This window comes from Amblyomma americanum, chromosome 4 (assembly GCF_052857255.1).
Source record: "Amblyomma americanum isolate KBUSLIRL-KWMA chromosome 4, ASM5285725v1, whole genome shotgun sequence".
Classification (NCBI taxonomy): domain Eukaryota; kingdom Metazoa; phylum Arthropoda; class Arachnida; order Ixodida; family Ixodidae; genus Amblyomma; species Amblyomma americanum.
Window position 1 is genome coordinate 219,097,210 of NC_135500.1, and position 13,231 is coordinate 219,110,440.

Consider the following 13,231-nt stretch of genomic DNA (forward strand, 5'->3'; position numbering starts at 1 on the left):
TGTTCTTTTGTCTCCTGTTTGTGACAGCAAGAAATCGAAACAGCACATAAGTGAGCATCTCCCCGGTGACACACTTGTTCCTTCCTGCGCAGACCACGTACTCAATCTACACCAAGCTACCGGGGCTGCGCAATGACACGACCACCTTGGCAGGCAGTGGGCAGCCGACATCGCACCCTGTCCTCCCACACCAGCCGTACTCATTCCCCAGCGCCCAGCGAGATCCTCCACTGCCTGCAGCACACCCCTCGGAACCCATCTATGCCAACAGTGGAGACCCCGGTGGTGTCGGCATATCACTGTCATCATTTCGCCCCGCTCGTGTCATGCCTCATGGCACCCATGTGAGTCCCAGCAGCTTACCACCACTAGGGAATGGGTGCGGGCTAGTTGGCGATCCATGACAAAGAAATGGAGCGCAACACAGAATAAAAAAGACGCACATAGACAAGTTGACACATAATGTTTGTTGCATGTTTCTTCTCTTGTGTTTGTGCTCCTTCGCTGCCGTCATGAATCAAGAAAATTACCAACTAGTCAAAAACTTGTTTTGCTTTGTTTTTTTTTTTGTTTTTTTTTCACTCTGGTTTGCCTGAGAACGGCGGAAGCACTTTCAAAGCAAATTATGTGTACGCTGGTAAGGAAGTGCTCTAAAGCAAGCAAGCTTTATGCCAATGCACGGGTTCAAAATTGATGTCGACTTCCGCACACTGCACACGCTATGCAGAATAAACTTATGGGACAATCAGTATTTTGTGCTTTCAAAATTACACCATTATCTTAACCAGGCCAAAATCTGTATTTTGGTTGCACTTCGCACGCCGTAATTCATAACGCATGCAGTGTGTATTGTAAACCAATAGAAACATAAAAGAAACATAGAAACAGTTACCTGTCCTTGTGCCTCAAAACATGCATACTAGCCTGATTGTGTACGACTGTCATTACATGGGTTTCATTGAGGTTCCCACCCTTTATGCTTTCTAGATTAACAGCATGTAGGAGTCCCACAGGAAAATCATATACAGTCGCCGACCGATTTTTTGGACTCGAAGGGGCCCGAAAAATTGTCTGAATAATCGAACAGTCTGAAAAATCCGTGAAGTGCAAAAATCACTTTATTGAGATGAAATCGGCTTTAAAATGTCACTGATTTTACCTTGCGGAAAATTTCTCGTGCTGGCGACGATTTGCGCCAAGGTTGCGCTTTCACTGTACATGCTAGACAGCAAGGTCACCGCATTTAATTTGGAATACTTCCCACGCTGCTTTGACGGACCCGGCGGGGCCATGTTGTCTACAACCCGAGTGTGCACCACACCGCTCGTTAAACACACACAAAGAACAAAGATAAGGCACTTTTCTTTCAAAGCGGCGGAACCGCCGGACGCAATCACAAAACGGCGAACAGGTGTAACTTCGTGAAGACTGAGCGCCACTCGGTCAACGCGGTCAGAGAAACCCAAGTGACGAAATGGTGAATAGCAAACGTATGAGACCTGCCGCGGTGGCTCAGTGGTTAGGGCACTTGGCTACTGATCTGGAGTACCCGGGTTGGAACCCGACCGCAATGGCCGCGTTTCGATGGAGGCGAAACGCAAAGGCGCCTGTGTGCTGTGTGATGTCAGTGCACGTTAAAGATCCCCAGGTGGTTGAAATTATTCTGGAGACTTCCATTACGGCACCTCTTTCTTCCTTTCTTCTCTCAGTCCCTCCTTTATCCCTTCCCGGTGAGATGCGAGGTAGCTCCGGCACAATTTCCTTCCCCCAACAACCAATTTTCAATGGGACAAGTGATAACTGCCCGCGACAACGTCGGCGACAAAAGCAAGTTAGCGGCGATGACAATCCGGCTGCCACCTCGAAGTGTCAGAGATCGCAGGGACCTCTACTGGCAACAATGAGGTACCGAATGTGTGTCAAGCCAAGCCAACTGCAGCATAAATCCACCTCAGTCCAAGATGGCGCCTTGGCAAAAAAGCCGATAAGGTGGCCGATTTTGGCCCGCAGGTAAGGTGGCTAGAGGGGGCAGGTGTGAAAACTGGCCGGGGAAGCGTGGCCCCGCAGCGCGCCGATGCCATGTAGCGGCGCTGACGGCAGAGGCGCGGTAAGGCATGCAGCCGAAATGAGCGCTGCGCGTAGGCTAAATTACCAATGAGGCGAAAATGAGCCTGTCTCGCTTACCGCGCGTTTTCTGCGAGTGTCAAAGAATGAATCTTTACCATAAAATAATGTTTCGTCAACTCGGATCATTATTCCCGTGAAATATGCTGCTTCACAAGCCCAGTTTGCATTGCGTAGCTGGACTGAAGCGCGTTTTGTGCATGCACATTTCGAGACGTTGCCCAGGATGCGAGCGACGCTGTAGTGGAAGGTTTCGGCATGATTTCAACCACCTGGGTTTCTCAACGTGCACTTCGGTGTCCCTGGAGCTTCTGGAGGCTTCACAATGAGTTGTCAAAACACCCTTCTTAGCCACATAGCCTGCAATGTAATATATCAGCCGCGCATCGCTGTGTCGCTTAGCATAGCTGTGATGGTCAACAGCCACTTTTGCTGTTGAAAGCATCTCGCCCTCGCATAAAAAAAACGCTGCTATAGACACTCCAATACAGGCGACGAAACGAACTGAACTGACTAAAACTGCAACGACATGTGCAAGGCCGACACGGCTGGGCAGCTGAGCTTACCGCGCCGCTAGCTGCAGCGCCGCATTCCCCCTGGCGGCATCGGTGCGCAGAGGAGTCACGCGCGGTCACTAAGGCAGATGCTGAGCAAGCTGTGTTCGGGTGCAACTTGTGTGCGGCAGCCAGCCGCTGTCGAACCAATGGCAGGGAGAGTCGGCGGGCACCCTAAAGGAGCAAACGCCAGGACAGCCTACACCAGAGCCATGCAGAAGTGGAAAAGAGAATACAAGTGAAAGTGAAGAGGAGGAGGCCAGGAGCTTAGCCGATACTACCCAACCTGTCACAGGAGGAAGTACTCAAACAGCGACAAAATATTTCCCGCAGCAGCACCACCAAACACCTGAAGTACGAGGCTCAGAGTATAGATCCCAGAAAAAACGGGAGAAACATGGGAGCTCACATGGACAGGGAAGGAAAGGCCAAAGTGTATTCCTATATGGGGATCACAACGCCTACCGTATGAAGCCCGCTATACTACAGGCTTCAAACTGGCACAAGAGAGTACACATCAGGACAGAGGCAGATGCAACCCTCCAAAAGGCCTGTGTGGCCCTGAATGATGCAACAGATGTCTGGCAGGTGCAGGAGGCCCTAGTGGCACTGCATGCTGGGATAAATGATGCAAGAAAGGAGGATTAACCAGCGGAGGGGGCTTTTCAAAAAGGGAAAGGCCACCTGGATACGTGGTTGCAGTGGGCTCTTGAGCACCGCTTCGTAGTATATGGTCTCCCCCAGATGGCGACCACCCCTGCTGGGCTTGCAGTGGGGAACGAAGGAATGAAGAACGCATGCAAGGACCTCGGACATCGAGTGGAGTTCATACAAACGACATGGGCGTTTGAACAGCAAGAGGACATGCTGTACACCGAGCGAGCAGCAAATGAACTTGGGTGGCGACTCGGGCACAGAGCCTGCTCTTCTTTAAGAATCCACCATTTTAACAAAGGCAGAAGAGGGCCCAACCCAGGAGTACACCCTGCAACCCCCTTTATAGAGGCCCTGGGCCAGACACTGCTACAAATGATGGGCAGGGGAAAAGGGTGATGGTTGGTAGAGGAGGCCCTGTTGGGGATAGAGGTGATGTTACTAAACTTCACACACAGCGAAGAAAGAGAAGACAACGACGGAGCAGAGGCATAAGTTACAGGCAAAGGATTTTTTACCTAAAAATGCAAGGGGGTCGACGGGAGCAAAAGTGGGAAGAACTTTACAACAATCTACAGAAGCAAGAAATCACAGTCGCAGGGCTTGTCGAAACCCATCTACGCAGTGAAGAAACCCCACCACAAAACAAAGACTATATATGGGAAGGCTTAAACCGCCTAGATAGAGGAAGGAGGGGTGGTGGCCAACGCTTTCTATACAGTGTTGGTTCCGATTGGGAGAGGATCATGCCAGGAACACATGTGGCTGACAGGAAATTTGGGCACCCGCAAGGCAGCACTGGGCCTGGTTTACCTGTGGGCAGGACAAGGGGCATACCAGAGAAACACTGATACTCTGAAGTGCCTAGGGACCGATATGGCTGCCATGAGCAATGTGCCAGTTATTATTGTAGGGGACTTCAATGCCCACATCGAGGATCTGGATGGCATGACGGACAGAATGGGCAGATTGCTCCTGGACTGATCCCAAAGACAAGACTTAGTGGTTGTCAATACCACGGAAGAGTGTAGGGGGCAGACAACTTGGACAGTGCACAAGAAGACCAGCAGCATAGACTACTGCTTAATAGCACATGCCCTTCTGCCTCAGCTTCGAGCGATGGTGAGTGATAAAGAAGGCTCCCAAAGCATCGGAAGCGACCACAACAGTTTTGTGCTGTCATTTGGAAGAAAAGGTCATACACATCTTGACAGGGCACACCCAGAACATCGAAATGATTTGATACCGACAGAAATTGAAGACATTGTGGCACTGCTGGAGAGCGAGGCTGAGGGTGTAGATATGCAATCATATGAAGACTTTGAACTGTAGATAAAAAAGGCAATGGCTTCAGTAAAACCTAGCCAGCGAATCCAGAAGTACTCCAGAAGACATACCTAGACCTAAAGCATGGTGGGACAAAGAGGTGTCCAATGCTCTAAAACAACATAAAGCTGCTTGTAGAGAGCTTTGACATGCCACACTGCGGGGCACACCTGAAATAATGGATAAGCTGTGGGAGGCATACCGTGAAGTGAAGAAGCACATGGCCGCTTTGGTACAACAGAAGATGCTGGCAGTTAGCAGAAAGCTCCTCCATGAAATTAAATCAGCTGGCATAGATGGCCCAGCGAAATTCTGGCGATATAGCCCTTTAGCCAGTGGCTGAAGCTGACACAGTGACCCTGCGAGAATCAACCACAGGGGAGGAGTACGAGGAAGCAGCCTGCCTGGACTAAATTGAAACACATATGGCCCACCAGTTCCAATCCCTGATAGGCCTTGATAGTGCAGCACTACCACCCACAAGCCCACCTGCCGGATCGGGATGTGACACAGTCACAGAGGGGGAGCTGAAGCGAGCTATGCGACACATGGCGGGAAGCTCGGCTGCAGGGCTGGATGGCATACCACCATTGTTAATAAAAAAGACGGAGAAAAGAACACGGGACCAGCTCGGGGACGCCTTGAACGACGTAATGACGACGGGCACTGCTCCACCAGGGTGGCGGTGTTCACGGATACGGCTGGTCCTAAAGAGAGGAGGAGACAAGGCCCTCTTGAAAAGCTATAGACCTATTGCAGTAGCATCCACTTTGTACCGCTTGTTTTGCCACATTCTGCGAGCTCGCATACAGAGATGGGCGGAAGGTGCTCAAATCCTGGGTGAACTGCAAAATGGCTTTCGACCTAATTGCCGACTGGAAGACAACCTTTTCGTTTTGACATCTTCCATTGGGATATCCGCCAAAGAGAAGTGAGAGCTTGTACTGGGCTTTCTGGATATAGCCCAGGCATATGACTCAGTGGAGCACAATCGACTGTGGGAGATCCTGGAGGCACAGGCTATCCCAGAACCGCTACTACACTTGGTGAAGGCCTTATACACTGAAACCCAGGCTGTGATTCACTGGGGGGCCTCAACCACCAGGCCAATCGACGTGTCTAGGGGACTGCGCCAGGGCTGCCCTATGTCGATCCTGTTCATGTTGTTTATCTCGGGCCTGGAGCGGCGCCTTGTGGAGAGCGGTGTAAGTTATGAACCTCACCTACATGGAGGAGGGCGCCACTCGTACTCGCAGGCTACCAGCCTTCCTGTACGCAGACGATATAGGGGTAGTACTGCTTGCGGACAACGTGGGAGATCTCCAGAGCCTCCGTGACATGTGCTCATCTGAGGGCGATGACCTCGGGCTCTGTTTCAACACTGCGAAGTCTGCAGCAGTCAGGTTCCCGCCAAAGGCATACGAGCACAGTGGGAAAGAGACCCCACCCCTGCATCTTCAGAACAGCAGTGTCCTTTGGTTGCCGTCCTACAGATACCTGGGAATAGAAATCTCGGCGGGCCAAAACTATGTACAGGATTTCGAGAAGCGACTCCAAACGAAGGCCATCAGACGACGGGCTTTCCTGAACTCACGCGCCCTATGGGCTTTCAACCGATTTGAAGTCATCCGATCGCTATGGAAGGCAGTGGCGGTGCCAGACCTTACCTTCGGCAACGCAGTCATCTGTTTATCCTCCGTGCCTCGCCTAGGTTTGGAGGCGCGACAGAGAGAGTTGGGATGAATGGCCATGGGAGCTCACGGCAGTGTGCCGAACGAGGCGGTACAGGGTGATCTGGGGTGGTCTTCCTTTGAGGCACGTGAAGCCGTAGCCAAACTGACCTACAAGCGCCGCCTTAGCGAAATGCAGGACGGCCGCTAGGCGCAGGAAGTGTTCAAGTATGTCCACCTGAGGTGTGTCAACACCAAGTGGGCCCGTCGCACCAAGAGTCTGGCGGATAAATACTTAGTGGTACCCCTGTGGCGGATAAATACTTAGTGGTATTTCGAAGACTTTTATGATGGGGGGGGGGGGGGGGTCATGGAAATGCCATGGCTCGAGTCTGAGGTTGTGTTTGTTGTGCTCAAAAAACGATGCTCATTGTGGGTACACAGCACGATCGTGAAAACTGAATGGTTCTGCAGTAGGGGCTTTGCATGATCACTGGGCAATTTTTTTCCTGAGGTGTGCGGCTGTGAAGTTTGCAAAACGAGAGTTTTTCGGCGCACTGTTGTCGACGACACTGTGCTAATTCTTTGATTCGAGTGTCGCTGTTCACGCAGCGTCGCGTCTGTGTTGTTGACAGATGTCTAGGAACAAAATTCAATGACCTTACCACGCATTTAGACCGCTTGTCTACTCGGATGGCGTGAATCGAGCATGATCGGCTCGAGAAAATCGCTGGGGAAACACCGTAGTTGCGTTGACACGCCATGTTGACTGCCTGACTCGCCACTGACGACGTTCGGATTTTTCATGTTTTCGGCAAGATATCGGTCTATTTGAACTGCAACATAGCTAGGGGCGATGTTTTATTGCGATGCAGGCTAATTATTCGAGCGGCAAGCAAATTTCTGGACCGTCTTTCCCAAAGTCGTCTTCCCTCGCATCGAACACTGCAAAGGGCATGCGACCAGCAGTCACTTGCGGCCAGGCAGCAGCTCGACAACACCATTGTTCGCACTTGCAAGTGCTGCCTGCTGGTCGCCTTCTCGTTTGAAGCACTCTCGGGAATGACGTTGTTCGCGCGCTTTCGAGAGATTCGTCTGCTTTGGCCAATGTGAAACGCTTAGGCTTAGCGACGACTACAGCAGCCAGGGAGCAGCTCAGTTCGTTGCCAAAAGCTCAGCTCGCTCGCGACTCGCAAGTGTGAATGGGCTCATAATTGGAGGGAAACTTCTTTTGTGCTTTTTGGCACGTTCCAGTGCCAGAGGTGCTCATTAGAGCGGTAATATTTTGCTCACTGAGCGCACCCGATGGAATGCTACGGCGCAAGTCTGCCCACGGTCTTTTGGCCACTTTTCGGCATACAAGAGACCGCAGTTTTCTGGCATCGCAAAGCTTCATGAAAACTTTATTTTCATTTGGATTCTATCATGGGGGACATCAGCGATGCGACTGCGACCAATTCGGGCGTGCTGCACCATGGAATTTGACAGCTTCCGTTCGCTCTGCTGTAAGCAGCAGGGGGCACTCGGCACTCGCTTGGTACCCGTTACTAGGCAGGTCATCGGTCATAGATTTGGTATTTTTGTGGCCTGTTCTGTTCTGTGGCGGCATTGATTTGACACTGCATGCGCAAAAGGGTCGCCGCTGCTGAGCGGCAGCAATGCCTCCACTTGCCACTTCGCTCTAATCGGGTCAAGCTCTTCGTGCGCTTCGAGTAATGCGGCTTAAAATGCATGCGTTTGGGTCGGGACTGGAAGAAATTTAGAATAAAGCGATATTTCGAGTAAAGCGATTTCGTTACTGAGGGATTACTGTATCTCTATAGCCGCTATTATTTGCTCGGCCACGACGGAAACAAGTAGAAAACACTCTTGTCCTAGCCCTCTTCAATGTGGCACTTGCAGACACCTCAGTATGCCGACAGTTTAGGCGTTTTCCTGGGTCACCCTTCCACACTTGTAGCCGTAGTAGTTGCCTTCGTCCTAGCATACAGTGCAGCAGTAGCCGCTAGGCGGCGCTAGTCGTAAGTGGGGAGACTTTAGGGCAGGTTCTCTATACTGCTGTTTGCTGACTGCATCGAGGTTTTGCACGCGCGCTGTGGTATCCATTTCATGATTGCAGTCTTGTCCTGCTTTGTGTGTGTCAGAGTTATTCACTGACTGAATATTCTTTCTCTTACTTCTGCACTCCATTTCAAGAGACATACTACAGTATAATCTCAATGATAGGAATCTCATGGGTTTGTGAAAATGTTCTTGATTTACATAGATCTGTTTATGGCTGACTGGATTTATTTACAGCCACGTGCCACCACTGACTGTTCGCTGTGTGTACCGCGCAAATGGTGTTCGCGATGTTGGCGACGTGTGGGCAGTTCTCCACCGCTTACTGCTAATGGTGCAGGCAGTGCTGTATGTAGTGTTTCCTGGAGGCTCGCACATTTTCATTGGCTCACGCATTTTCGTCATCTGTAGTGGCACAAGAGAGTTTTCGGAACATCTGAAAATCGGCACATAGTGCACAATGCACTCTGGCCAAGAAGCTTCGCAAATTTGTATCATCCGAAAATTCTTATCAACCGTGATCGTACCATCGAGGTTCTGCTGTATGTCATACGGCCACATACATGACATGTCACAGTTCCTTCATAAGGAACATTACAGCATTATGATGCCCATTGGCATATCTTTTGTCTCCCAAAAGGTGGGGCATTGATTGCTTCAGGTGCCTTCACAAGATCACACATGTAACTATAGGCTCTGCTGCTTATTGCCATCAGCATCCTGTCCTACTGTCGAGGATCTGAATTATTTTGCGCTTTTCACTGGCAGTGTGGCTGTAGATGACCCATGCACAGTTGGCTGGTCACGTGTGACTTCCTTTGAATTCTGCTCCGAGACATCTTTGGTGGAGGGTTATGGGAGGTAATTGCAGTGGCCGAGGCAGGTGGATGACTCCTAATGCCGCTGGCTGGCTTGAGGAGACTGTCGCCAGCTCATTGCTTTCATTGGGTGGTCTGTGCCCGCCTGCAGGCACATGAGTTGCTGACGTGTTACGCTGGCATTTGGAGTTGTCAGACGTGTGTGTGCCCACCACTGCAGCCATGTGGTGTATATTTCCAGGCCATTGGAAATGGCTTCCCACCGGCAGCAGGTGGTGTACAAGCGGCTACTTCGAACCCACCTTCTTCACCGTCGTCCCAGCGGTTGAAGGGACCCCTGGTGACCGTGACAATTCAGCAACCAGATCCCTATGCGCCTCTGGCCGCTGAGTTTCCCCCGGCGCCAAAGACCTTGGGACGTACCACCGAGGTGATCACACGAACGACCCTCACTGAGACGACCACCACGAGGGTCACCAACAACATCCTCTCGCTGACACCTGGCTCCGAAGAGGTGAGGCTTCTTGTTCTGGTGCAGCACTCATTATCAGTTCCTGTTTGTGTAGATTCATGTGCTTTTTGAGCTGATCTAGTTTATTTTTTTAACAGTAAGAAATTTCCTCTGGGGGGTATGCTGTGGAACCTGCATACAGTAGACTTGGGAAACTGAGAACCCTGTAATATCGCGGAATTGGCTATGTGGTGTCTTATTGCATTCAGATTTAATTTAGTGCATTTTCTGTTGAGTTTGCACTGCACTGATTTTGGGCCATCACTTTCTTTCTGCAGGATGTCACCCTTGTGAAAGCTGGTGGCCCCTTGGGTTTGAGTATAATTGGTGGCACAGACCACCCTTGCCATCCATTTGGTGCTGATGAGCCAGGTATCTTCGTTTCTAAGGTGAGCGTTCTTGCTGCCCTCAGGCATGCTTCAGACCTCTCATGCAAGCCAAGGTATTCTTTAGTTGCACAGCAGCAAATGTTGTTTCCAGCTGCTCATTCTTACTTTGAAAACCTTGTATATTTTATTGTTCTTTGCTTGTGCTACAGATTGTACCAGACGGGGCAGCCTCAAAGTGTGCACGGCTCCGCGTAGGTGACCGTTTACTCAAGGTGAGTTGAGTAATGAATACGTTGAGTTAAGTTGCTGCTTGCAACTGGTCTTTTTGATTGTAGGGATTGTTGTAGGCTACAGTGATTACAAATCAATTTTAAAACCCGAATGTACGAATTCATTGATAGGGGGATGCTACTCGAAGACATTTTTTTTTTTTTAATATACAGTAGCCAGTCGATTTTAATTTGGACTTGTGCGATATTTCGGGCTCCGCTGAGGAACCGTCATGCACATCACAGGAAAGTGTACATTTTCACAACCGATATTTCGAACTCTGTGGAGTCCAGAAGTTCTATGCCACGTAGGAACGTGGCCACATAGAAGTGCCACTTAGGAACGTGGTCGAGCGGTGAGGGTGGAAGCTGTGCGAGAACCCTCTTATGCTACCTATGGCATCGAGACTGCCAGATTCGAAGGTGCTCGTTATGATGAGGACGGCGCTGGCAAACACACTCAAGGTTCGGTTACATTACACGTAAATACCCCCGAAAGCAGAAGATTGGACTGCCGTTGCCATGGCTCAGTTGGTAGGTCACCGGACGTGAAATTCAGAGGTCATGGGTTCGTATTCCACCGGCGGCATGTGGTTGTTTTTTTCTTCTCCTTTTGTTATTTATCCCCCATTGATGAAAACTGCAAACGAAAAAAAGAAAAAAACATCTATGCTCCTTGGTTTCGGTGACTGTTGGCTCCTGTCATGTATGTCATAACGAGTACCTCTATGCCAATCGCAGATTAACATTGCATTCCTTTCTCACAGCAGATGCAACAAAGATTGTTGCTGATAATAACAATGTTAACAGAATGACAATTACATTCAGGCAGTGTTTATGTTCAGTGCTCTAACCACAGGGTTGATAGGGTTCTGTGAGGGCTACTCTCTCAGTGACATGCTGTCTTGCTTACATAGGTGAACGGCATGGACGTTACAAAGTGCACGCATCAGGAAGCAGTGATGGCCCTGCTGGACCCGTCTTATGAAGTGGTGCTCAGTGTTCGCCACGACCCCCTCCCGTCGGGCTGGCAGGTAGGCCTTGCCGACGACTCAGTGGTGATTTGAGGGTGGCGATCAATGACTGCTGCCGCTGTTGCTCCGTTTGTGGTGGCTGCCACTACCGCTGCCATGGTGGTTGTGTCAGATGAGCAAGGTTATCGCCTGAACCTCATCGTCACTTTCGCTTCCATATCAGATGTGCCTTAGTTCCTTTTCTTTGAAGGCAAAGAGTTGTCAAGCTTGCCATATTTACTCGGCTCAGATGTGTGTCCTAACTCTTTAACTTGTGCTGTTAGGTATTTTTTCAAAGAGGGAAAGAAAAAAGTACAAGAAAACTGCAAAATCTGTGTGCAAAGTGGCACACTTTTGGCGTAGTGGCATATTACTCGTGTAGTTACTCTGGATATAAATGCTTTTCTTGAGTCTATTTATGGTGCTAAGTCTGGCTAAATCTTGCCATCCTAGGCATCAAGCTTGTTCACCAATAAACCAGGTGGGGTTTGAGGGATTATTTGCTCGTGAAATACTGCTCAGTAAGCAAAGGATATGGCTTTCTTGCATGCCAAAAGCACATGGAGCAGTAATGCTGCCACCAATCTCCATAGCAAGGTGTCCAGGCTATGACATCTGTGTCGTCTGCTGTGCAATTTTATTGGCATTACATCTGGACAAGTAGCAAGTTGTATTCTATAACAAGTGAGCCTTCTTTGACACTGCTGCCTTTCTGCTCCAAGTGACTTCATATAATCAAGTGCCAGACATGATAATGAGAACAGTGCAGCAGGGGAATTGAGTTCAGTTGAAAGTCCTTTATTGGGTAAGGAAGGCATGTGGTGATGGGAGGGGGTAACAAGGGCCGGCCAGAGTCTCCAGTGTTTGCACAGTCATCAGTCACCTCACGTTGCCCTGAGCAGGCCACTAAGGGAGCCATATCTTGCAAACACCGTTTATATCATTCTTTTTGCAACATATCATGTAGTCATCGGTATTATGGTCCCGTCGGAAAGAACAGCATTGCGCTCTTGCTAGTTTGCCTTGGGCCTGATGTCTTGTCTTAAAACAAGGTTCTTCTGCTTAAACTTTTTTTTTTTAACGCAGATGCACATTGGAGTCAAGTAATTATGGCATGTGGTTTGCTGTTGCACTGCTGTGATGCACCATTTCCTTTGTTGTGGCACTTGTTGTTTAGAAGACTGTATGTAGCAGCAGGTATGTTTCGTCTACATGAAAGAAGAGCAACACTATGTCTAATTGAAGGAAATTTCTCTGTATTTGGTATTTGTGCAAGAATACTGCATGCACTGAGACAGGTCTGCACAACCAAAGCATAAGGAAGCTTCATAAAAGAATGCATTTACTAGAGCTGGAACTGTGTGTCGTAACTGAGAGCCCCACATAGACTTCACGCTTACTTCACCCATTGTGCTGACAGAGATCCCTTAGGCATTCATTTGTTTTGTACTCATAGTGTGTTGTTGTTATTTTTCTTTTTCTTGGTTCTGTGTCTAAGGAAGCAAACAACCTTTACATCTGTTGAGCAAAAGGTTATCAGCTTTAATCGAAGTTGGTGATTGATTGGACGTAAGTTAGGCGTTATTTCTGGAAGTGTTCCGTTTTGAGCATTGCGTATTTTACTCACTGTGCTCATTTCACTGGCATCATTTCTATGACTGGCAGAGAAGTCACATTCAGGATTGCACTGACTCATCGCTTGCTTCTCAGCTGACTGTACCATGTTTTTACACCTAAGCCACGAAGTTTGCTTTGTTTATTTGCTGCTCACAAAGCAACTTTCTTTTGTGAATTTTCTTGTGCAGGCCTTGAAAATACTTATGTACCTCACAGCTTTATTTATTTGTGTTGTTTATATTGTTATCGTTATTTTTGAGCAGACACTTTTAAGGATACAACTTT

At 49.2% G+C, this 13,231-nt stretch overlaps 1 protein-coding gene across 42 annotated transcripts in view; it reads left to right on the forward strand.

The window, feature by feature from the left end:
- The window catches only part of LOC144129383 (protein lap4-like), a 166,815-nt gene that overhangs the window by 88,660 nt on the left and 64,924 nt on the right, over positions 1-13,231 (forward strand). For 35 of the 42 annotated variants that reach the window (XM_077663466.1, XM_077663463.1, XM_077663479.1 and 32 more), the window contains 5 exons: positions 93-344; positions 9,449-9,721; positions 9,997-10,107; positions 10,257-10,319; positions 11,234-11,350. In XM_077663466.1, coding sequence (XP_077519592.1) covers positions 93-344; positions 9,449-9,721; positions 9,997-10,107; positions 10,257-10,319; positions 11,234-11,350 — 816 coding nt within the window. The remainder of the gene's footprint in view (positions 1-92; positions 345-9,448; positions 9,722-9,996; positions 10,108-10,256; positions 10,320-11,233; positions 11,351-13,231) is intronic. The other 7 variants (XM_077663494.1, XM_077663498.1, XM_077663495.1 and 4 more) reach the window with 1 other exon arrangement.